We start from the raw sequence: 26,639 nt of genomic DNA on the forward strand, positions 1-26,639 counted from the left end.
TTGTGTACTGTTACACCCCTAATATATATATATATATATATATATATATATATATATATAAACTTTTTTAAAAATGCATTATTAATATAAAAGTGTCAGCTTTTTGTCATTACATGATGCCTTCATCTCTATTTTTACATTTTGATAGAGGGAGGTATTTTTATTATTATTTATTTTTTAAGTTATGTACATGTATCGAGACAGATCCATTAAGAGTTTGAGCAGAAATATGTCGTATAGGAATTAACTATACATTAACAAAAAGATGTGTCAAATGGTTTTTAAGGTAATACCTTTGTGACATGAAAAAAACCCAAGTAATGGAAAAAAAAACATGGCGTTTACTTTTTGATATCAAAATAAAACACAAAGCAGTTTGGTTAATGAAGATGAAGTCTAATAAACAAGCTTTGTTCTTCTCCAACGTCCCCTTTGTCGTTCAGTACAATAGTTTGGCCAACAACAACAAAAAACAGGAGTGACACCTCGCACATGGAATACACAATCCTCACAGCAGCGTTCAATTCGATGAGATGACAAAACATTTTAGCTAGTATTGATGTTATTTGAACACTGATACAGTTTGCGGTTAAATAAAAGAGGAGTGAACATCCCAGTCAACAAACTAAAGACTTAGAAAACAGAACTGATCTTTTAAAAGTAGATTTATTACACTTTTACAGCATCAAGTTAATGATTGACATACTTTGCACAAATTATTCAAGGCCAATTGTCCATGTACTGCATTTTCTTAGAAGATAATAAGTGAAGACGAGAATGTAACTGTGTAACGAGACTAATGACGCAACAATGTAATCTTTAACCTCAGGTGTGTGATCTTCAGTTGCTCTTACCAGCGCAGACAGCAACTCAGAAACAGACAAATGTTTTAAAAATGGACGACCTGAAAGTCAGAGACTATGATAGCATCACATCATTTCTGGGTCCCTGGGGCGCATTTCAGCGTAGGGTTTTCCTTGCGCTGGCCATAAGCATTTATCCCAATGGCTTCATTGGCATCTATATCGTATTTGTGGGCGACACGCCGCCTCACCAGTGCTACATCCCCGAAAGCGCAAACCTGAGCGAGGCGTGGAGGAACGTGACCATCCCCATGGAGACGGTGGACGGCGCCGAGAAGCCCAGCTCTTGCCTCAGACTCAACCTGGCGATGGTCAAGAACTACTCGGAAAATGCCATCGTCCCACACGTGGGGGTGGATGTGGCGGAGATACCTTTGGAGGGCTGTCGAGACGGGTGGACGTACAGCAAAGACATTTACGAGTCAACCATTGTCACCGAGGTGAGCCAGAGAGCTTTGGTCGGTGTCTTGAAGCTAATCTAAGATGCATCTTTAAGAACACTTTCTCTGACATCAAAGGAATGACTTCTCATTAGAGTTGTGTACAAAGTCTGAGCTGACAGAAACCACGAAAGAAAATGCAGCTAATCAAGACTATATTTCACGCAATTAGGTGCATTTCTACACTGTCTGACCTTTAGATTTATTCTCATCCATCAACCCGTCTTTTTAACACTGACATTTCCCACCAATGCATCTTTTGTATTTTGTTTTAGTAGATACAGACAAAACAAATGACAAAATCCACCACCGTCAACAAATTTACCTTAAATTATCATCCCCAAAATGGCTATATAAAATGTATGACAATATATCAATGAATATATAAAGTTAGGGAGATTACATAATCACCTACGGCAGGGGTGCCCACACTTTTATCAGGCGAGCTACTTTTCAATTGACCAAGTCGAGGGGATCTACCTCATTCATATTTAAAATGTATATTTATTTATTTATAAAGGAGACATTTTTGTCAACAAGCTAAATGTGTTTATTGATAATACAAGCTAACACAAACACAGTCGTGGTCAAAAGTTTACATACACTTGTAAAGAGCATAATGTCATGACTGTCTTGAGTTTCCAATCATTTTTACAACTCTTGTTTTTTTTGTGATAGAGTGATTGGAGCACATACTTGTTGGTCACAAAAAACATTCATGAAGTTTGGTTATTTTATGAATTTATTATGGGTCTACTGAAAATGTGACCAAATGTGCTGGGTCAAAAGTATACATACAGCAATGTTAATATTTGGTTACATGTCCCTTGGCAAGTTTCACTGCAATAAGGCGCTTTTGGTAGCCATCCACAAGTTTCTGGTTGAGTTTTTGACCACTCCTCTTGACAATATGGTGCGTTTCAGCTAAATTTGTTGGTTTTCTGACATGGACTTGTTTCTTCAGCATTGGCCAAACGTTTAAGTCAGGACTTTGGGAAGGCCATTCTAAAACCTTCATTCTAGCCTGATTTAGCCATTCCTTTACCACTTTTGACGTGTTTTTGGGGTCATTGTCCACCCAACTGCGCCCGAGGATCAACCTCCAGGCTGATGATTTTAGGTTGTCCTGAAGAATTTGGAGGTAATCCTCCTTTTTCATTGTCCCATTTAGTCTCTGTAAAGCACCAGTTCCATTGGCAGCAAAACAGGCCCAGAGCATAATACTATCACCACCATGCTTGATGGTAGGTCTGGTGTTCCTCGGATTAAAAGCCTCACCTTTTTTTCCCTCCAAACATATTGCTCGGTATTGTGGCCAAACAGCTCAATTTTTGTTTCATCTGACATCACATGGACAAAGACAAGACCTTCTGGAGGAAATTTCTGTGGTCAGATGAAACAAAAATTGAGCTGTTTGGCCACAATATATTAAGGTTTTAAAATGGCCTTCCCAAAGTCCTGACTTAAACGTGTGGACAATGCTGAAGAAACAAGTCCATGTCAGAAAACCAACAAATTTAGCTGAACTGCACCAATTTTGTCAAGAGGAGTGGTCAAAAATTCAGGTCAAAGCTTGTGGATGGCTACCAAAAGTGCCTTATTGCAGTGAAACTTGCCAAGGGACATGTAACCAAATATCAACATTGCTGTATGTATACTTTTGACCCAGCACATTTGCTCACATTTTCAGTAGACCCATAATAAATTCATAAAAGAACCAAACTTCATGAATGTTTTTTGTGACCAACAAGTATGTGCTCCAATCACTCTATCACAAAAAAAAAAAAAAGAGTTGTAGAAATTATTAAAAACTCAAGACAGCCATGACATTATGTTCTTTACAAGTGTATGTAAACTTTTGATCGCGACTGTAAATGTAAGTGAAATGCTGTCACTGTGAGGAGAAGGAACATTTGTTTGGGAAAAAAAATGTGTCCGAGACCGTCTATTTATTCCCGACACAGGTCCCGAACTAAACAATGTGAAGACGGCCAATTGAAACAGCGACTAAACTAGGATGCTAAAACTAGCAAGAACAATCAATGCACCCACAACAAATCTCATCTGCTTGTGTTGTTTTGAACAACATAATGGATGTACAAACAGGAAAGCAGACGCAACTTGAGATGTCTATCTTTCTCTCTATTTTTGTTCCAACAACCTCTAATCTTCTCAGAACAGCACACTTCCCCCCTTCACAATAACAGAACTGTGCGCCACATTCGGTCTGACTGCGCTAACAAAACAAAGGTTTCAAAAAGTAGCTTACACAAGCATAATATACTTAAAACACTTATTGATACATTTACAAAACTATTATGCTTTGACTTAAACTATTGGTCAAAATTGTCCAAAGATATGGTGCACCTATAAATGTGAGAATTTTTGCATTTACAAAACCCAAAACCAGTGAAGTTGGCACGTTGTGTAATCCGTAAATAAAAACAGAATACAATAATTTGCAAATCCTTTTTAACTTATATTCAATTGAATAGACTGCAAAGACAAAATATTTAATGTTCGAACTGAGAAATCATTAATCATTAACTTAGAATTTAATGGCAGCAACACGTTGCATTTTTACCACTGTGTTACATGGCCTTTCCTTTTAACAACACTCAGTATTGGGAACTGAGGAGACCAATTTTTGAAGCTTTTCAGATGGAATTCTTTCCCATTCTTGCTTGATGTACAGCTTAAGTTGTTCAACAGTCCGGGGTCTCCGTTGTGGTATTTTAGGCTTCATAATGCGCCACACATTTTCAATGGGAGACAGGTCTGGACTACAGGCAGGCCAGTCTAGTACCTGCACTCTTTTACTACAAAGCCACGCTGTTGTAACACGTGGCTTGGCATTGTCTTGCTGAAATAAGCAGGGGCGTCCATGATAACGTTGCTTGGATGGCAACATATGTTGCTCCAAAACCTGTGTGTACCTTTCAGCATTAATGGTGCCTTCCTTCACAGATGTGTAAGTTACCCATGCTTTGGGCACTAATACACCCCCATAACATTACAGATGCTGGCTTTTGAACTTTGCGCCTAGAACAATCCAGGTGGTTCGTTTCCTCTTTGTTCCGGAGGACACGACGTGCACAGTTTCCAAAAACAATTTGAAATGTTGACTCGTCAGACCACAGAACACTTTTACACTTTGCATCAGTCCATCTTAGATGAGCTAAGGCCTAGTGAAGCCGGTGGAGTTTCTGGGTGTTGATATATGCTTTTCGCTTTGCATAGTAGAGTTTTAACTTGCACTCACAGATGTAGCGACCAACTGTAGTTACTGACAGTGGTTTTCTGAAGTGTTCCTGAGCCCATGTGGTGATATCCTTTCACACTGATGTCGCTTTTTGATGCAGTACCGCCTGATCGAAGTACCGGATCAAAGGTCACAGACTTAGCTGCTTACGTGCAGTGATTTCTCCAGATTCTCTGAACCTTTTGATGATATTACAGACCGTAGATGTTGAAATCCCTAAATTTCTTGCAATTGCACTTTGAGAAACGTTGTTCTTAAACTGTTTGACTATTTGCTCACGCAGATGTGGAAAAAGGGGTGTGCCTCGCCCCATCCTTTCTTTTGAAAGACTGAGCATTTTTTGGGAAGCTGTTTTTATACCCAATCATGGCACCCACCTGTTCCCAATTTGCCTGTTCACCTGTGGGATGTTCCAAATAAGTGTTTGATGAGCATTCCTCAACTTTATCAGTATTTATTGCCACCTTTCCCAACTTCTTTGTCACGTGTTGCTGGCATCAAATTCTAAAGTTAATGATTATTTGCAAAAAAAAAAAAAAAAAAGTTTATCAGTTTGAACATCAAATATGTTGTCTTTGTAGCATATTCAACTGAATATGGGTTGAAAATGATTTGCAAATCATTGTATTCCGTTTATGTTTACATCTAACACAATTTCCCAACTCATATGGAAACAGGGTTTGTATAATGTAAAGCGCTTTTGGTATCATTCCAAGTATATTAAAGTGCTATATAAATACAGACCATTTACCATTCTTCATTTAAATTATATTCAAAGTTGAGTTTTGGTGGTACAATAAATACCCATGTTTTCAAATTAGTGAATAGTCGTGTTATTGATTGTGGTTACAATATCAATCAAAATAATCATGATTACTATTTGGAACTGTTTTTCCATTTAAAAAAACAACGTACATTTTACAGTAAGATTTTTTAAACTGAGCTGCTAGGTTTTTACTGGAAAAAGTAGTTGTTTTTTTACATATTATGTAAAAAAACTATTAGTCAAAATAAACCAAAAGAGATGGTACAGAATTATCTGCTCACAAATGCCGCCTGGTGGCTGTTTGAGCACACTGCAGCTAGTCCTGTATAGTCCCGCTCCTTAATGCTTCAGTCACATGCAACTAGTATGTGACTAGTAACCAGAGAAGACTTCTTACTACTTTAAAGTTTAGTTACAATTCCAATGAGAGTCACACACACACTAGGTGTGGCAAAATTATTCTCTGCATTTGACCCATCACTTTTGATCACCCCCTGGGAGGTGAGGGAGCAGTGAGCAGCAGCGGTTGCCACGCGCGGGAATATTTTTTTAAAACCCCCAATTCCAACCCTTGATACTGAGTGCCAAGCAGGGAGGTAATGGGTCCCATTTTTATAGTCTTTGGTATGACTCGGCCGGGGTTTGAACTCACGACCTACCGATCTCAGGGCGGACACTCTAACCAAAAACTTTCCTATTCGAATAAAAAAAAATTTTTAAGTACATTTTACAGTAAAATTCCGACAACCGAGCTGCCTGTCTTTACCTAAAAGACAGCAAATTGTAGATTTTAAGGTGTGTTACTGTAAATGGTAAAACGGTTCCACTGTTTTACAGTAAAAAAAATGGCAGCTCTGTTACCAGAATTTTAATGTAAAATGTAATGTTTTGTTTTGTTTTTTTATGAAAAGACAAAAATGTTTTTTTAATGTACAATTCTGCCAACTGAACTGCCAGTCTTTTACCATTAAAAATGTGCTAATGTTTTTCCTTTTACAGTATATGCTGCAAAAAAACACTGTATGTTACAGTAACATTTTTGAGACTGCCATTGCCATTTACAGTAATACACCTTAAAAGGTATGTTTTTTGTTTTTATGGTAAAAAGAAACAAAAAACTGACAGCTCAGTTGTTAGAATTTTACCATAAAAAAAGCATTTTTCAATTTACGTTAAAAAAAACCCCAGTACATTTCACAGTATATATATATTTCTTTTTTAACTGTAAAACAAATTTGGAACTCTTTTTCAATTTACAGTAATATGCTGTAAGAAACAAAGTAAATTTTACAGTAAAATTTTTTAGACTGAATTGCCGTACCGTTTTGCCATAATACACCGTAAAATGTACGGTTGTTGTTTTTGTGGTAAAAAACTGGCAGCCCAGTTGCCAGAATTTTACATTAAAAATATTTTTTTCTCTTTTCATTAAAAAAACAATACAAAACATTACATTTTACAGTAAAATTCTGGTAACAGAGCTGCCATTTCCGTTTCACCATTTACAGTAACACACCTTAAAGGCCTATTGAAATGCGATTTTCTTATTTAAACGGGGATAGCAGGTCCATTCTATGTGTCATACTTGGTCATTTCGCGATATTGCCATATTTTTGCTGAAAGGATTTAGTAGAGAACATCGACGATAAAGTTTGCAACTTTTGGTCGCTGATAAAAAAGCCTTGCCTCTACCGGAAGTAGCAGACGAGTAGCGTGACGTCACAGGTTGTGGAGCTCCTCACATCCGCACATTGTTTACAATCATGGCCACCAGCAGCGAGAGCGATTCGGACCGAGAAAGCGACGATTTCCTCATTAATTTGAGCGAGGATGAAAGATTTGTGGATGAGATGAGGTAAGTGAGAGTGAAGGACTAGAGGGCAGTGGGAGCGATTCAGATAGGGAAGATGCTGTGAGAGGCAGGAGGGACCTGATATTCAGCTGGGAATGACTAAAACAGTAAATAAACACAAGACATAAATATACTCTATTAGCCACAACACAACCAGGCTTGTATTTAATATGCCACAAATTAATACCGCATAACAAACACTTCCCCCCTCCCGTCCATATAACCCGCCAATACAACTCAAACACCTGCACAACACAATCAATCCCACAGCCCAAAGTACCGTTCACCTCCCCAAAGTTCATACAGCACATATATTTCCCCAAAGTTACGTACGTGAGACTTTTTGAGACTTTTATTAGTAGGTTGCACAGTGAAGTACATATTCCGTACAATTGACCACTAAATGGTAACACCCGAATAAGTTTTTCAACTTGTTTAAGTCGGGGTCCACTTAAATTGATTCATGATACAGATATATACTATCATATATACTATCATCATAATACAGTCATCACACAAGATAATCATCAGGGTGTATACATTGAATTATTTACGTGACATGCACATAGCAGCACGCACGTACGGGCAAGCGATCAAATGTTTGGAAGCGTACTCACGGTACCGTGTCTGCGTATCCAACTCAAAGTCCTCCTGGTAAGAGTCGCTGTTGTCCCAGTTCTCCACAGGCCAATGGTAAAGCTTGACTGTCATCTTTCGGGAATGTAAACAATGAAACACCGGCCGTGTTTGTGTTGCTGAAGTCGGCCGCAATACACCGCTTCCCACCTACAGCTTTCTTCTTTGCTGTCTCCATTGTTCATTGAACAAATTGCAAAAGATTCACCAACACAGATGTCCAGAATACTGTGGAATTTTGCGATGAAACAGACGACTTAATAGCTGGCCACCATGCTGTCTCAAAATGTCCTCCACAATCTGCGACGTCACGCGCTGACGTCATCATACCGAGACGTTTTCAGCAGGATATGTCGCGCGAAATTTAAAATTGCACTTTATTAAGCTAACCCGGCCGTATTGGCATGTGTTGCAATGTTAAAATTTCATCATTGATATATAAACTATCAGACTGCGTGGTCTGTAGTAGTGGGTTTCAGTAGGCCTTTAAAATCTACAATTTGTTGTTTTTTAGGTAAAGACTGGCACTTTTTTTTAATGGTAAAATTCCAGCATTAAAAAAACATTAAAAAAGAAAATAAATAAAATTTACAGTAAAATTCTGGCAATTGAAAAATGTGCTAATGTTTTTCCATTTACATTATATGCTGTAAAAAACACTGTACATTTTACAGTAACATTTTTGAGACTGAATTGTCATACCGTTTTGCCATTTACAGTAATACACCGTAAAATGTACGGTTGTACAAAAACCTGACAGCCCAGTTGCTCGATTTTTGCCATAAAAAAGCATTTTTCAATTTACGGAAAAAAACCCCCAGTACATTTCACAGTCATTTTTTTACTGTTTAAAAAACGTTTAACTGTTTTTCCATTTACAGTAATATGCTCTAAAAAAAACAATAAACATACATTTTACAGTAAGATTTTTTTAAATGAGCTGCCTGTTTTTATTGTAAATTTGTTTTTGTTTTTTTTACCTTGCACGTAAAAAAAAAACCTATTGGTCAAAAGAAACCGAAAGAGATGGTACAGTATTATCTGCTCACAGATGCCACCTGGTGGTTGTTTGAGCACACTGCAGCTAGTCCTGTATAGTCCCACTCCTTAATGCTTCAGTCACATGCAAGGTTCCTGACTAACTAGTAACCAGAGGAGACTTGTCACTACTTTAAAAACTACACAGCAGATCTTAAGGAAGTCCAGCGTGCGGCCCAGGAAAAACTGGCTGTACGTTGGTGTATCTTTTGAGAAACTTTGAGCTCGTCTGGTGGCACTGGGGCAAAGTGGTGCAGTGACCTAACGGATGCTGCAGATGGCGCTATGTTGCAAAAGGCTAGCTGTGTGCTCTTCTACTTCTACTGTGTGTTTCTCAACCTGTGACTCATTCCTAATGAAGACTTGTGCCCCTTGTTTAGTGGGACCTGGTGTGCGAGGACTCACACAAACTGCCACTGTCCTCCTCCATCCATTACTGCGGGGTGCTCGTTGGAGCGTTCCTCTCAGGCCAGATGTCGGACAGGTGCGTTCATGGTGAAAACGCGCTAAAAATTATTTCTCTAACAATAAATAGGGAAGAAAGCCAGCCCTCATATCACATACAACGGAACATTAAGGAGTGGGACAGATAAGGAGTGGGACAGATAGCTCCGAGGCTACCAAGTTTCAGAAAATGAAAAGAGTGAGAAAAAATGTTGGCCTTTTTTTATTATCGATGTGGTTTGTTTTAACGTCAATTTACACCTTAAGACTGATGTCCTCCCTGCACTGTGTCCACTGTTTGATTGAATACTGTTTTACAGTGTAAGGCGCTGTAAATTGACCCTTACAAGGTCTGTAACTGACAGTGTTGGGTCTTTTTTCTTCCACACACACACACACACACACACACACACACACACACACACACACACACACACACACACACACACACACACACACACACACACACACACACGCTTGTATCTGTCACCTCCTTAAGACCTCCGAAAAATGCCTACCTCTTTAGGACCACCCTTTCTAGATATATAAAGATTTGTATTATCAACATAAATAATATATACATACTATGCAAATTTAAAAAAGCTTGTGAAAAATGAGTTGGAATTTCACAAGAAAAAGGTCACTATTTCACAAGAAAAAGTTTGGCAAATTTTGACAGTATTATAATAAAAGTCGTCATTTTACTCAACGCAAGTCAACATTTTACAAGAAAAACTGAACATGTGTGCAATTATGATGAAAGTTGGAATTTTACTCAATAACTCAAGAAAAGCTTAGAATTTTGGCAATTCTATGAAAAGAGTCGTAATTTTACTCGACAAAACTCACAATTTTATAAGAAAACTTTAAAATGTTTGCAATATCTTATTAATAATCGAAATTTTACTCAAAAAATGTCACTATTTTACAAGAACAAAAAAAAATTGCAACATTGTGATAAAAGTCAGAATTTTATATGACAAATGTCACCATTTTGCATTAAAAAGTAATAATTTTACATAAAAAGTAATTTTACGAGAAAATATTGCAATTTGACAGAAACAAAGATTATGAGAAATTGTTCGCAATTTTATAAGAAAAAAGTTGACACATTGTGAGAAAAAGACTGCTTTTAGTTCTTTTTTTTTTTGGTTGAATTTTTTGTTTGTAATTGTTTTTTACAAGTTATTGAAGTAAATAATGAACACACACACACACACACACACACACACACACACATTGTTGTGTTTGTTACCTTCTTGACACCTCCGAAAAATGCCTACATCTTTAGGACCACCCTTTTTAGATGTATAAAGATTGATCTGAATTTACAACATTAATAATATATACATACTATGCAAATATGAAAAAGCTTGTTGTGAAAAATGAGTTGGAATTTCACAAGAAAAAGGTCAGAACTTCACAAGAAAAACTTAGAATTTTGGCAGTATTATAATAAAAGTCGTCATTTTACTCACCGCAAGTAAAACTTTTACTAGAAAAACTGAACATTTGTGCAATGTTATGATAGAAGTTGGAATTTTACTCAATAACAGTCGCAATTTTACAAGAAAGGGTTAACATTTTGACAATTTTATGAAAAGAGTCGTAATTTTACTCGACAAAAGTCACAATTTTATAAGAAAACTTTAACATTTTGGCAATATTATAATAACAATCGGAATTTTACTCGGCAAAATTATGACAAAAGTCATCATTTTACTCAAAAAAATTTCACTATTTTACAAGAACAACAAAAACATTGGCAATACTGTGATAAAAGTCAGAATTTTATATGACAAATGTCGACATTTTGCATTAAAAAGTAATACTTTTACATAAAAAAGTAATCATTTAACCCATAAATATTGCAATATTACAGAAACAGAAAGAATATGAGAAATTGTTCCCAATTTTATCATAAAAAAGTCGAAACATTGTGAGAAAAAGACTGCTTTTAGTAAAAATGTTTTGTTGTTAAATTTTTTGTTTGTAATTGTTTTTTATTTTTTATTATTTACTTGAAGTTATTACAGTATGTCTCTATATACATATTTATTTATTATTTTTTTATTTTGAGCAAAATGGGGCACATTTCAATTTCTTACACACACTGGTTATTACATGTTGGCCAGGGGGAGTACTTCAAATTTTTACACACACTTGTTATTTCATATGTTGGCCGGAGAAAAGCACTTTTAAAACCGACACACAGTCAATTTATAAAATCCCTCCTTTTTGGGACCACATTAATTTGATGGATTTCACGTTTCATTTGGGAGTGTTATTTTAAAAGTCGTCTTTTTACTCAACGCAAGTCAACATTTTACAAGAAAAAAATGAATATTTGTGAAAATACACACACTTGTTATTTCATATGCTGCCGAGAGGGGGAGCACTTAAAATTTTTACACACACTTGTTAATTCATATGTTGACCAGAGGGGGAGCACTTTTAAAACTGACACAAAGTCAATTTGAAAAATCCCTCCTTTTTGGGACCACCCTAATTGTGATAGATTTCACCACCAAGGGGGGAAATGAGATCTCTATTTTTTGTTTTTTGAAATGTGCTTAAGGCCGATGACAAAGGAGGCACGGACCACAGATGGCCCCTGTGCCGCACTATGGGCAACCCAGCTGTAGAAGCTAACTGTTAATGGCCACTATAGTCTTAGTACCGTCGTGTATATTTTCATCCTATGGTCACATATGGAACGCGGGTTGTCTTACGTCAGCACCGGAAGTCGTAAAATCAGCTGTTCACCTGGCGGGTTTTTTTGGGGGGGGGAATAGGGAAGTCCTTCTTTAGCTGCAGTCTTGTTTCATTGTATATTGCTGCCTTCACCTGTCAAGGTTTATTTTTGTATGCACATTAATTCATCAAAAAATCCTGACTTTGGAGTAATGTTCACGGACTCTAGTATTTGGCTCTCTATTAGATGCAATGGTTTTCTGCATTGGGACCATGATTTTGGTCCTGACTTGTTCACCGGTCCTCATATGGAAGGTACTTTTCCTTGTTGATGCCTCAAGAGGGGTAGAAACACACACACACACACACACACACACACACAAACACACACACACACACACACACACACACACACACACACACACACACTAACGTTTGAGTCTCTTTTTCAAGTGTGGACTAGCCAAGGGAAGAGGCAAATAAATGTTACACAGCTCTGCAACAAATACAGGACCTAAAACACTACATTTTAACAAGGAGACTTCAGATGAAACAGTGAATCAACAGTGAACACAATTGGGTAGTTGTGTGTGAGATAGTTTGAGGCACCGAGACCGCCCGCCGCCTTCTTTTTTTTAATGGCGATTAAAATGTATGTATAGCTTTCTAGCTTGCATGTTCCAAGTGCAATCTTAAAAGATCATCCAGTGTTTTACTAACTTTCTCTTTTACTAACTTACAAGTCATTATTTCTCTATTATATTTCTTTCACTGTATTAATACATGCTTGACATTTTCTGTTTGATTACATTGATCACTAGTAATGCTTTCTTCCTCCTTCCTAGTTCTATTACCACCTCTTATTACTCCTAAATTCCTTTATAATACTGCCTACCTTTTCCTTCTTTATTTCAACTAACCCTAACCCATTTTTTATTTAGCCCTATCTTAACTATACTTTTCACTTCGGCTTAACTGGGATTAATCTCCATGTTTATTCCTGTTTTAGTTGCTTTGCATACTTATCTGCAAGTTGGTTTCCACAGAAATGTCAGCACACTTCTTGCTTTATTTATTGTAAAGATTGTCTCAACTGTTTTATGTATTTGTTTACTGTTTTTAATGTAACCTTGCTGCTGCCCTCTTGGCCAGGTCTCCCTTGGAAAAGAGATCTTTGATCTCAATGGGATTTTACCTGGTTAAATAAAGGCTAATAAATAAATAAATAAACTATTTCATATATTAAATCCTGTTATTTTTGAAAAGTTGCTTTAGCTTCCTCTGTCTATTTAACTGCCGTGTCAATTGCTAATAATTATTTCTGGAAAAAAAAACAAAAAAACTTGTCACTATTTTATTAAAAACTAGTTTTCGTTGTGGAATAAGTTTATTTTCATGAAAAAAATAAATATATAGTACTAAATGGGGAAATATAAGCAAAGTGTGGAGTGTGGCGTGAGAAAGGGTTGAATTGCACGACTGTCACGCTCAAAGCGTGAGGCTTGACAGCTCTGTAGCTACGTGAGTTAAATGCTAACATTACATTTTAACATCATGCTAGATTAGCAACACTAGCATATCTATGACAGAGCCTGCTCAGAGCTATGTGAGCTAAAGGCGACCATTACATTTTAGCATCATGCTAGGTTAGCAACACGAGCATAGCTATATGAGCTACATGCTAACATTAAATTTTAGCATCATGCTAGGTTAGCAACACTAGCATAGCTATATGAACTACATGCTAACATTACATTTTACCATCATGTTGGATTAGCAACACGAGCATAGCTATGTGAGCTACATGCTAGCATTATATTTTACCATTATTCTAGGTTAGCAACATTAGCATAGCTATGTGAGCTACATGCTAACATTTAATTTTAACACCATGCTAGGTTAACAACACTAGCATATCTATGTCAGAGCCTGCTCTGAGCTGTGAGCTAAATCAATCAATCAATGTTTATTTATATAGCCCTAAATCACAAAAGTCTCAAAGGGCTGCACAAGCCACAACGACATCCTCGGTACAGAGCCCACATAAGGTACGTCGATGTGAATGACTACGACAAACCTTGAGAGGACCGCATATGTGGGTAACCCCCCCTCTCTAGGGGAGACCAAAAGCAATGTATGTCGAGTGACATAATATTGTGATAGCATGTAGCTCACATAGCTATGCTACCACATTACATTACAGTTTAGCATCATGCTATGTTAGCAACACCAGCATAGTTATATGAGCTACATGCTAACATTACATTTTAACATCATGCTAGGTTAGCAATACTACCATAGCTATATGAGCTATATGCTAACATTACATTTTAACATCATGCTAGGTTAGCAACACTAGCATAGCCATGTGAGCTACATGCCAACATTATGTTGTAACATCATGCTAGGTTAGCAACTTTACCATAGCTATATGAGCTACATGCAAACATTACATTTTAACATCATGCTAGGTTAGCAACACTAGCATAGCTATGTAAGCTACATACTAGCATTATACTTTAACATCATGCTAGGTTAGCAACAATAGCATAGCTATGTAAGCTACATACTAACATTATATATTTATATAATGCTAGGTTAGCAACAATAGCATAGCTATGCGTGCTACATGCTAACATTACATTTTACCATCATGCTAGGCTGGCAACAATAGCATAGCTATGTGAGCTACATGCTAACATTACATTTTAACATCATGCAAGTTTAACAACATCAGCATAGCTATATGAGTAGGTGAGTTCATAGTGAAGTTGTGGTTTGAGACACCTTGGAAATAAATGTGTCTGCCTTTCTAAAAACAGATATGGAAGGAAGCCAGCCCTGTTCACCATGATGCTCCTTCAGACGATTGCTGTGACGGCGCAGATATTCTCTCCCAATTGGGAGATCTTCACTTTCACTTTCTTCCTTGCAGGCGCAGGGGGGTTCTCCAATTACATCATCGCTTTTGTGCTGGGTACGTTATGGATATTTTTTTTTATAAAACACAGATTGTGGCTGCTGTTCTGTATATTGTACAGTATTTAGTAGGGATGGTCGATAAATGCTTTAAAATGTAATATCGGAAATTATCGGTATCGTTTTTTTTTTATTATCGGTATCGGGTTTTTAAAATTTTTTTTTATTAAATCAACATAAAAAAACACAAGATACACTTAGAATTAGTGCACCAACCCAAAACAAAACCATCCCTCCCCCATTTACACTCATTCACACAAAAGGGTTGTTTCTTTCTGTTAATAATATTCTGGTTCCTACATTATATATCAATATATATCAATACAGTCTGGAAGGGATACAGTCCGTAAGCACACATGATTGTGCGTGCTGCTAATAGTACTAACCTTTAACAGTTAATTTTACTCATTTTCATTAATTACTAGTTTCTATGTAACTGTTTTTATATTGTTTTACTTTCCTTTTTATTCAAGAAAATGTTTTTAATTTATTTATCTTATTTTTATTTATTTATTTTTTTAAAAAGGAAAGGACCTTATCTTTTCCATACCTGGTTGTCCAAATTAGGCATAATAATGTGTTAATTCCACGACTGTATATATCGCTATCGGTTAAAATCGGTATCGGTAATTAAGAGTTGGACAATATCGGAATATCGGCAAAAAGCCATTATCGGACATCCCTAATAGTAGTCTATTTATTTCAATTCTTAGTTTTATCTTTATTACTTCTTGTGTAATTCATTTTTACCCCATAATTGTTCCCACTACCGCACCTTAGGTTGGAGTCCTTAATCTCGTTATATGCAAATATAATGACAATAAAGTCCATTATATTCTATTCAATTCTGCTATGGACGCTAATGCCAGCTCACTCTATCAGCATATATGTAAGAAGTGACTTGTGAATGTTTGGCCCTTAGGAACAGAAATCCTCAACTCCAAGGCTCGGGTGGTCTTCTGCTCCCTGGGGGTCTTCATGAGCTCCGCCATAGGATACATGCTTATGCCGCCGGTGGCGTACGCTTTGCGCTCATGGAGGATGCTGATGATCCCCATGGCCGCCTCAGGACTGATATACATACCGCTATGGTGGTGAGAACTATTTAGTAGAGATCTCCGATAATATGGGACTGCCGATAAATGCTTTAATATGTAATATCGGAAATTATCGGTATCGGTTTCAAAAAGTAAAATGTATGACTTTTTAAAACACCGCTGTGTACACGGACGTAGGGAGAAGTACAGAGCGCCAATAAACCTTAAAGGCACTGCCTCTGCGTGCCGGCCCAGTCACATAATATATACGGCTTTTCACACACACAAGTGAATGCAAGGCATACTTGGTCAACAGCCATACAGGTCACACTGAGGGTGGCCGTATAAACAACTTTTACATTGTTACACAGTTCACACTGTGAACCCACACCAAACAAGAATGACAAACACATTTCGGGAGAACATCCGCACCGTAACACAACATAAACACAACAGAACAAATACCCAGAACCCCTTGCCGCACAAACTCTTCCGGGACGCTACAATATACACCCCTTTGTGTGTGTGTGAAAGCCGTAGATATTATGTGACTGGGCCGACACGCAAAGGCAGTGCCTTTAAGGTTTATTGGCGCTCTGTACTTTTCCCTACATCCGTGCACACAGCGGCGTTTTAAAAAGTCATGAATTTAACTTTTTAAAACCGATACCGATAATTTCCGATATTACATTTTAAAGCATTTATCGGCCGATAATATCGGCAGTCCCATACTATCGGACATCTCTAGTTTCAAGTGATCCATTTTCACCTTAATCGAAAGCGTAATTGTAAAACCAATACTGTTTTGATGTTCTACTCGTTTTACTCAGCAGAGACCTAAAAGTAGACACTAGATGGCAGTCTAACCTACCTTTTTAATCATTATAACTAATATTATTAATACTTTTGTACTTATAATTGCAGAATGAAACTCCACCATCGCTACTATTTGAGCTACTTGCTGACATTACATTTTAGCATAATGCCAGGTTGGCAACATTAGCATAGTTATGTTAGCTACATGCTAACATTACTTTTTAACACCATACTAGGTTAGCAACACTAGCATCGCTATGTGAGCTACATGATAACATTGCATTTTAACATCATGCTAGGTTAGCACCACTAGAAAATCTATGTGAGCTACATGCTAACATTACATTTGAACAAAATTAGTAAAGCTATGTAAGCTACATGCTAACATTACATTTTCACATCATGCAACATGCGAGGTTAGCAACACTCGCATGGCTCTGTAAGCTACATGCGAACATTACAATTTAACCCTTGTGTGGTGCCAGGTTGGCAACATTAGCATAGTTATGTTAGCTACGTGCTAACATTACTTTTTAACACCATACTAGGTTAGCAACACTAGCATCGCTATGTGAGCTACATGATAACATTGCATTTTAACATCATGCTAGGTTAGCACCACTAGAAAATATATGTGAGCTACATGCTAACATTACATTTGAACAAAATTAGTAAAGCTATGTAAGCTACATGCTAACATTACATTTTCACATCATGCAACATGCGAGGTTAGCAACACTCGCATGGCTCTGTAAGCTACATGCGAACATTACAATTTAACCCTTGTGTGGTGCCAGGTTGGCAACATTAGCATAGTTATGTTAGCTACATGCTAACATTACCTTTTAACATAATGCTAGGTTAGCAACAGTAGCTTCGCTATGTGAGCTACATGCTAACATTACATTTTAACATTAGTAAAGCTATGTAAGCTACATGCAAACATTACATTTTAACATCATGCAACTTGCTCGGTTAGCAACACTTGCATAGCTCTGTAAGCTACATGCGAACATTACAATTTAACATAATGCCAGGTTGGCAACATTAGCATAGTTATGTTAGCTACATGCTAACATTACCTTTTAACACAATGCTAGGTTAGCAACACTAGCATCGCTATATGAGCTACATGCTTACATTACCTTTTCACATAATGCTAGGTTAGCAACACTGGCTTCGCTGTGTGAGATACATGCTAACATTACATTTTAACATAGGTAAAGCTATCTAAGCTACATGCTAACATTACATTTTAACATCATGCAACTTGCTAGGTTAGCAACACTTGCATAGCTCCGTAAGTTACATGCTAACATTACCTTTTAACATAATGCTAGGTTACTAACACTAACTTCTCTATGTGAGATACATGCTAATATTACATTTTAACATTAGTAAAGCTATGTAAGCTACATGCTAACATTACCTTGTAACATAATGCTGGGCTAGCAACACTAGCATCGCTATGTGAGCTACATGCTAACATTACCTTTTCACATAATGCTAGGTTAGCAACACTATCTTTGCTATGTGAGATACATGCTAACATTACATTTTAATATTAGTAAAGCTACGTAAGCTACATGCTAACATTACATTTTAACATCATGCAACTTGCTAGGTTAGCAACACTTGCATAGCTCTGTAAGCTACATGCTAACATTACAATTTAACATAATGCCAGGTTGGCAACATTAGCATAGTTATGTTAGCTGCATGCTAACATTACCTTTTAACATAATGCTAGGTTAGCAACACTAGCATCGCTATGTGAGCTACATGCTAACATTACCTTTTAACATAATGCTAGGTTAGCAACACTAGCATCGCTATTAGAGCTACATGCTAACATTACCTTTTAACATAATGCTAGGTTACCAACACTAGCTTCGCTATGTGAAATACATGCTATCATTACATTTCAACATTAGTAAAGCTATGTAAGCTACATGCTAACATTACCTTTTAACATAATGCTAGGTTGGCAACACTAACTTCGCTATGTGAGATACATGCTAACATTACATTTTAACATTAGTAAATAAATGATAAATGGGTTGTACTTGTATAGCGCTTTTCTACCTTCAAGGTACTCAAAGCGCTTCGACACTACTTCCACATTTACCCATTCACACACACATTCACACACTGATGGAGGGAGCTGCCATGCAAGGCGCTAACCAGCACCCATCAGGAGCAAGGGTGAAGTGTCTTGCTCAGGACACAACAGACATGACGAGGTTGGTACTAGGTGGGGATTGAACCAGGGACCCTCGGGTCGCGCACGGCCATTCTTCCACTGCGCCACGCCAGCTATGTAAGCGACATGCTAACATTACCTTTTAACAAAATGCTAGGTTAGCAACACTAGCATTGCTATGTGAGCTGCATGCTAACATTACCTTTTAACATAATGCTAGGTTAGCAACACTAGCATCGCTATGTGAGCTACATGCTAACATTACCTTTTAACATAATGCTAGGTTAGCAACACTAGCATCGCTATTAGAGCTACATGCTAACATTACCTTTTAACATAATGCTAGGTTACCAACACTAGCTTTGCTATGTGAGATACAATGGGGCAGTCCGTTCAGGATGGTTATGGCCCTGGGGAAGAAGCTGTTCTTTAGCCTGTTTGTTTTGGTTTTAATGCACCTGCTATCATTACATTTTAACATTAGTAAAGTTATGTAAGCTACATGCTAACATTACCTTTTAACATAATGCTAGGTTGGCAACACTAACTTCGCTGTGAGATACATGCTAACATTACATTTTAACATTAGTAAAGCTATGTAAGCGACATGCTAACATTACCTTTTAACAAAATGCTAGGTTAGCAACACTAGCATCGCTATGTGAGCTACATGCTAACATTACCTTTTAACATAATGCTAGGTTAGCAACACTAACTTCGCTATGTGAGCTACATGCTAACATTACCTTTTAACAAAATGCTACGTTAGCAACACTAGCATCGCTATGTGAGCTACATGCTAACATTACCTTTTAACAAAATGCTAGGTTAGCAACACTAGCATCGCTATGTGAGCTACATGCTAACATTACCTTTTAACATAATGCTAGGTTAGCAACACTAACTTCGCTATGTGAGCTACATGCTAACATTACCTTTTAACAAAATGCTATGTTAGCAACACTAGCATCGCTATGTGAGCTACATGCTAACATTACCTTTTAACATAATGCTAGGTTAGCAACACTAACTTCGCTATGTGAGATACACGCTGAAATTAGAAGAATCAGAATCAGAATCAGCTTTATTGTCATTACGCAAGGTAACGAGATTGAGGCCATTCCATACAGTGCGATGTGTGCATGCTAGAAAAACAATGTGCAAATATATAAAAATATAAAAAATGTAGAAGTGCAATGAATATGGTGTGAAATGAATATATACATGAAAAAAACAAAAACAAAAACAGGGTGGTTGGTGGAATGGGTTATTGCACCGAAGAGAAGGCAGTTATGAGGGACAATGGGGCAGTCCGTTCAGGATGGTTATGGCCCTGGGGAAGAAGCTGTTCTTTAGCCTGTTTGTTTTGGTTTTAATGCACCTGTAGCGCTTCCCAGAGGGCAGCAGGTGGAACAGGTCAGAGCCAGGGTGGGTGCTGTCCTTGATGATGGCACTGGCTCTGTTGAGGCAGCGGGAGGTGTAGATGTCCGTCAGAGAGGGGAGAGGGCGGCCGATGATCTTCTGAGCCGTCTTGACCACTCTTTGCAGCCTCTCCCTGTCTGCTGCAGTGCAGCTGCCATACCATACCGTAATACAGTAGGTCAGCAGGCTCTCGATGGACGAGCGGTAGAAGGTCAGCAGCAGGTCAGGCTTCAGGTTGTACTTCCCGAGGACTCTAAGGAAGTGTAGCCGCTGCTGAGCCTTCTTGATGATTGATGTGGTGTTGACTGTCCAGGAGAAGTCATTAGAGATGTGGACTCCAAGGTACCTGAAGGTGTGGACCCTCTCTACACGCTCGCCGTTGATGTAGAGGGGGGCAGGGTCGGTGCTGCTCCTCCTGAAGTCGACGATGATCTCTCTGGTCTTGCTGGTGTTGAGAGCGAGGTTGTTCTCCGAAGACCAGGCCGTCAGCTTCAGGACCTCCTCTCTGTAGGCAGCCTCGTCACCCCTGGAGATGAGCCCGACCACTGTGGTATCGTCGGCGAACTTGACGGTAAGGTTGTCACTGTGGGCCGGACTGCAGTCATGGGTGTAAAGGCAGTAGAGGAGGGGGCTCAGCACACAGCCCTGTGGGGAGCCGATGCTCAGCGTGCGGGAGGATGAGAGGTGCGGGCCAAGTCTCACATTCTGGGGTCGGTCCGTTAGGAAGTCCCTTATCCAGGCGTTTGTGAGAGGGGGGAGGCCAAGAGTGTCCAGTTTATTGCAGAGTCTGTCCGGGATTATTGTATTGAAGGCAGAGCTATAGTCCACAGAGAGCATCCGGACGTAGCTCTGCTGCTGCTCCAGGTGGTTCAGAGCAGAGTGGAGAGCAACAGCGATGGCGTCCTCTGTGGACCTGTTCGCCCGGTATGCGAACTGGTGGGGGTCGAAGTCTTGAGGGATATGGTCCTTGATGTGCTGGAGAACAAGTCGCTCGAAGCACTTCATGATTACCGGAGTGAGGGCCACTGGTCGGTAATCATTCAGGCTGGTGATGGGAGACTTCTTCGGCACCGGGATTATTGTAGATGACTTCAGGCAGGATGGGATGACTGCCTGAGCCAGGGAGAGGTTGAAGATCCTGGTGAGGGGGGGAGCGAGCTGGTGGGCGCACGTCCTGAGCACCTTTCCAGGTACTCCGTCTGGTCCGGTAGCCTTCCTGGGGTTCACAGCCAGGAGCACTCGTCTGACACTGTGCTCCTGTAGAGTGAGTGGAGTGGCGCCGGAGCCCGGTGGGGGCGGGGGCAGGGCTGGAGCAGATGAGTGTCGCTGGGGGGTTTCGAAACGGGCAAAGAAACAGTTAAGCTCCTCTGCCAGTGTCGCACTCTGATCCGCAGTTGTCATATTGCAGCCTCTGAAGTTCGTGATGTCATGAATGCCCCGCCACACCTCCCGTGAGTTTTTGCTGGACAGATGGGACTCTATGCACCTCCTGTGGTCCGCCTTTGCTTTTTTAATCCCTCTCTTCAGGTCGGCTCTAGCAACACTGTACAGTGCCCTGTCCCCTGACCTGAAGGCTGCGTCGCGGGCCCTAAGGAGTGTGCGGACCTGGCTGGTCATCCAGGGTTTCTTGTTGGGGTAAACCCGGATGGTTTTTTCCACAGTCACATTCCCGATGCAGAACTTTATGTAGTCCAGCACCGTTCCTGTGGCTGTCTCCAGCTCCTGTTGTTGGAAGAGTCTGTGTGTTGGAAGCAGTCCTGAAGTTTGGGGAGTGCATCGTCAGGCCAGGTCATAACAGTCTTTGTGATAGGCCTGGCCTGGCGTCTGATGGGGGTGTAGGTAGGAGAGAGCAGGAGGGAAAGATGGTCTGACTGTCCAAGCTGGGGGAGGGGTGTAGCTCTGTACGCGTGCTTTATGTTGGTATACACGTGGTCCAGGGTGTTCTTGCCCCTTGTAGAACACTTCACGTGCTGTTAGAACTTAGGGAGTACAGTCTTCAGATTACATTTTAACATTAGTAAAGCTATGTAAGCTACATGCTAACATTACATTTGAACATCATGCTACATGCTAGATTAGCAACGCTAGCGTATGTAAGCAACATAATAACATTACATTACAAAAGTTTGATGACAATAATATTTGAAATGGGATTCAGCTGTTGCACATGAGGATATTGGAAGGGTGATGAATGAAAGCTCCACTAATCAATGTGGTGCAGGTTGATCCCAGAGTCTCCTCGCTGGCTGCTCTCTCAGGGCCGCGTGAAGGAGGCGGAGGCCATACTGAAAGTCGCTGCTCAGACAAATCAGGTTGCCACCCCAGACGCCATTTTTACACAGGCTGAGGTAAAAAAGTGTGCTTATTTCTTAGGGTTTGGGTAGTGATTTAAAGTGAATATTCTGTGTGTGTGTGTCAGATAGAAGATGCTTTGAGGATGAAAGACAAGAAATATACCATCAGAGACATTGTGAGGAGCTGCAACGTTTACACCATCACCCTGTTGTGTCAACTTCTGTGGTATGACTATTATTTATTATTTATTTATTATTTATTTCTCTAAAACTGTATGTGTCACACATGCTCAACATGCTTTTATGTGTCCTTGATTTCAATGTGTGTCTGTAACTTTAATGCTAATGAGCTGTCTTTGGCTCATTATTGTTTACTTGTTGACATACACACTGTAACGTGCACTTGTTCAATGTAATATAGAAATATATACACATATTTACATAATGGATGTCATATGTCACATACAACATTCAGTGGGTGGGACACTAGTACACACATTTTAGCAACACTAGCTACATGCTAGTATTACATTTTAACATCACGCTAGGTTACCAACACTAGCATAGATATGTGAGCTACATGCTAACATTACATTTTAACATCATGCTAGGTCAGCAACACTAGCATAGATATGTGAGCTACATGCTAACATTACATTTTAACATCACGTTAGGTTAACAACACCAGCATAGCTATGTGAGCTACATGCTAACATTACATTTTAACATCATGCTAGGTTACCAACACAAGCATGGCTATGTGAGCTACATGCTCACATTAAATGTTAACATCATGCTCGGTTTGAAACACTAGCAAATATATGTGAGCTACATGCTAACATTACATTTTAACATCACGCTAGGTTAGCAACACTAGCATATATATGTGAGCTACATGCTAACATTAGATTTTGACATTATGCTAGGTTAGCAACACCAGCCTAGATATGTGAGCTGCATGCTAACATTAATTGTTAACATCATGCTCGGTTTGAAACACTAACAAATATAAGTGAGCTGCATGCTAGTATTACATTTTAACATCATGCCAGGTTACCAACACAAGCATGGCTATGTGAGCTACATGCTAAAATTAAATTTTGACATCACGGTAGGTTAGCAACTCCAGCATAAATATGTGAGCTACAAGCTAACATTACATGTTGACATCATGCTAGGTTCGCAACACCAGCATAGATATGTGAGCTACATGCTAACATTAAATGTTAACATGCTAGGTTAAAAACACTAGCAAATATATGTGAGCTGCATGCTAACATCACATTTTAACATCATGCTAGGTTACCAACACTAGCATGGCTATGTGAGCTACATGCTAAAATTAAATTTTAACATTGAGCTATGTTAGCAACACTGGCATAGATATGTGAGCTCCATGCTAACATTACATTTTAACATCACGCTATGTTAGCAACACCAGCATAGCTATGTGAGCTACGTACTAACATTAAATGTTAACAACATGCAAGGTTAGAAACACTAGCAAATATATGTGAGCTATATGCTAACATTACAGTTTAACATTATGCTAGGTTACCAACACTAGCATGGCTATGTGAGCTACATGTTAAAATAAAATTTTAACATCAAGCTATGTTAGCAACACTGGCATAGATATGTGAGCTCCATGCTAACATTACATTTTAACATCATGCTAGGTTAACAACACTAGCATAGCTATGTGAGCTACATGCTAAAATTCAATTTTAACGTCATGCTATGTTAGCAACACTGGCATAGATATGTGAGCTCCATGCTAACATTACCTTTTAACATCATGCTAGGTTAGCAACACTAGCATGGCTATAAGAGCTACATGCTAAAATTCAATGTTGACATCATGCTAGGTTAGCAACACTAGCAAAGATATGTGAGCTGCATGCTAACATTACATTTTAACATCACGCTATGTTAGCAAACTAGCAAATATATGTGAGCTACATGCTAACATTACAGTTTAACATCATGCTAGGTTACCAACACTAGCATAGCTATGTGAGCTACATGCTAAAATTCAATTTTAACGTCATGCTATGTTAGCAACACTGGCATAGATATGTGAGCTCCATGCTAACATTACCTTTTAACATCATGCTAGGTTAGCAACACTAGCATGGCTATAAGAGCTACATGCTAAAATTCAATTTTGACATCATGCTAGGTTAGTAACACTGGCAAAGATATGTGAGCTGCATGCTAACATTACATTTTAACATCACGCTGTTAGCAAGACTAGCATAGATATGTGAGCTACATGCTAACATTACATTTTAACATCACGCTATGTTAGCAAGAATAGCAAATATATGTGAGCTACATGCTAACATTACATTTTAACATCATGCTAGGTTAGCAACACTAGCATGTCTGTGTAAGCTACAAGCTAAAATTCTATTTTGACATCATGCTCGGTTTGAAACACTAGCAAATATATGTGAACTACATGCTAAAGTTCAATTTTAACGACACGTTAGGTTAGCAGCACTAGCATAGCTATGTGAGCTACATGCTAACATTAAATGTTAACAACATGCTGGATTAGAAATACCAACAAATATAAGTGACATAAGTAATATTACAGTTTGACATCATGCTATGCTAGGTTAGCTTAGTCACTGAAACAAAAACTACATGATGGTAATGTCTATTCTAAAGCAGTAGTCTAAAGGAGGCTGTATACTGTTAGCTGTTATTTTCATATGATGCCTTTCCCCACAGGTTCGTCATCACCCTCAGCTACTACGCGTTGATCCTCAACACCTCCAACCTGCACGGCGACCCCTACTTCAACTGCTTCCTGTCGGCGTTGGCGGAGGTGCCGGCGTACCTCATCGCCCTCCTGCTGCTGCACTTCTGCTACCGCCGCTTGTGCCAGTCCACCACGCTGCTGGTGGGCGGAGTCATGATCCTGTGCGTTCACCTCATTCCCATGGGTAAGGACATGTGACTTCCTGTCAAGGAGGACAACAGCTGTTTTTAATGAGACCTACTCAGTGGCCTAGTGGTTAGAACAGGGGTAGGGAACCTGTGGCTCGCGAGCCAGATGTGGCTCTTTTGATGACTGCATCTGGCTCTCAGATCAATCTTAGCTGACATTGCTTAACACGATTAGTAATGAATAAACTCCGCTGGTAATAACGTTCAAAATATAAAACATTCTCATGCATTTTAATCCATCCATCCGTTTTCTACCGCACCTGTTCAGCCAATCCCAGCTGTCCTTCGGGGTACAGGAGAGTCGCATTAATGGTAAGAAGTATTTTTTAAATTATTGGTTAGCGTCAGAATAACAATGTGATTAAAAAGAATAAGAGACTTATTACACTCTAAAAATGTTGGTCATACTTAAAAATGCACGCGTTGTATTCAGTGTTAAAAAATATTGAATGGCTCTCACGGAAATACATTTCACAATATTTGGCTTTCATGGCTCTCTCAGCCAAAAAGGTTCCCGACCCCTGGGTTAGAGTGTCCGCCCTGAGATGGGTAGGTTGTGAGTTCAAAGCCCGGCCGAGTCATACCTAAGACTATAAAAATGGGACCCATTACCTCCCTGCCTGGCACTCAGCATCAAGGGTTGGAATTGGGGGTTAAATCACCAAAAATTATTCCCGGGCGTGGCACCGCTGCTGCTCGCTGCTCCCCTCACCTCCCAGGGGGTGAACAAGGGGATGGGTCGAATGCAGAGGACAAATTTCACCACACTTAGTGTGTGTGTGACAATCATTGCGACTTTAACTTTAACTTAACTAAAACTGGTGCAACGGTGGTAGAGGGGTTAGTGCATCTGCCTCACAATACGAAGGTCCTGAGTAGTCTTGGGTTCAATCCCGGGCTCGGGATCTTTCTGTGTGGAGTTTGCATGTTCTCCC

General features: G+C 39.1%; 1 protein-coding gene across 2 annotated transcripts in view; it reads left to right on the top strand.

The window, feature by feature from the left end:
- The first annotated feature begins 848 nt into the window (after positions 1-848).
- The window catches only part of LOC133579976 (organic cation/carnitine transporter 2-like), a 42,671-nt gene continuing 16,880 nt past the window's right edge, over positions 849-26,639 (top strand). The window contains exons 1-7 of one of the 2 annotated variants that reach the window (XM_061934190.1): positions 849-1,303; positions 9,238-9,341; positions 14,818-14,972; positions 15,897-16,068; positions 22,674-22,800; positions 22,872-22,972; positions 25,486-25,700. In XM_061934190.1, coding sequence (XP_061790174.1) covers positions 896-1,303; positions 9,238-9,341; positions 14,818-14,972; positions 15,897-16,068; positions 22,674-22,800; positions 22,872-22,972; positions 25,486-25,700 — 1,282 coding nt within the window. In that variant the 5' untranslated portion in view covers positions 849-895. The remainder of the gene's footprint in view (positions 1,304-9,237; positions 9,342-14,817; positions 14,973-15,896; positions 16,069-22,673; positions 22,801-22,871; positions 22,973-25,485; positions 25,701-26,639) is intronic. The other variant, XM_061934182.1, reaches the window with a different exon arrangement.

This window comes from Nerophis lumbriciformis, linkage group LG03, assembly GCF_033978685.3.
Source record: "Nerophis lumbriciformis linkage group LG03, RoL_Nlum_v2.1, whole genome shotgun sequence".
NCBI lineage: Eukaryota > Metazoa > Chordata > Actinopteri > Syngnathiformes > Syngnathidae > Nerophis > Nerophis lumbriciformis.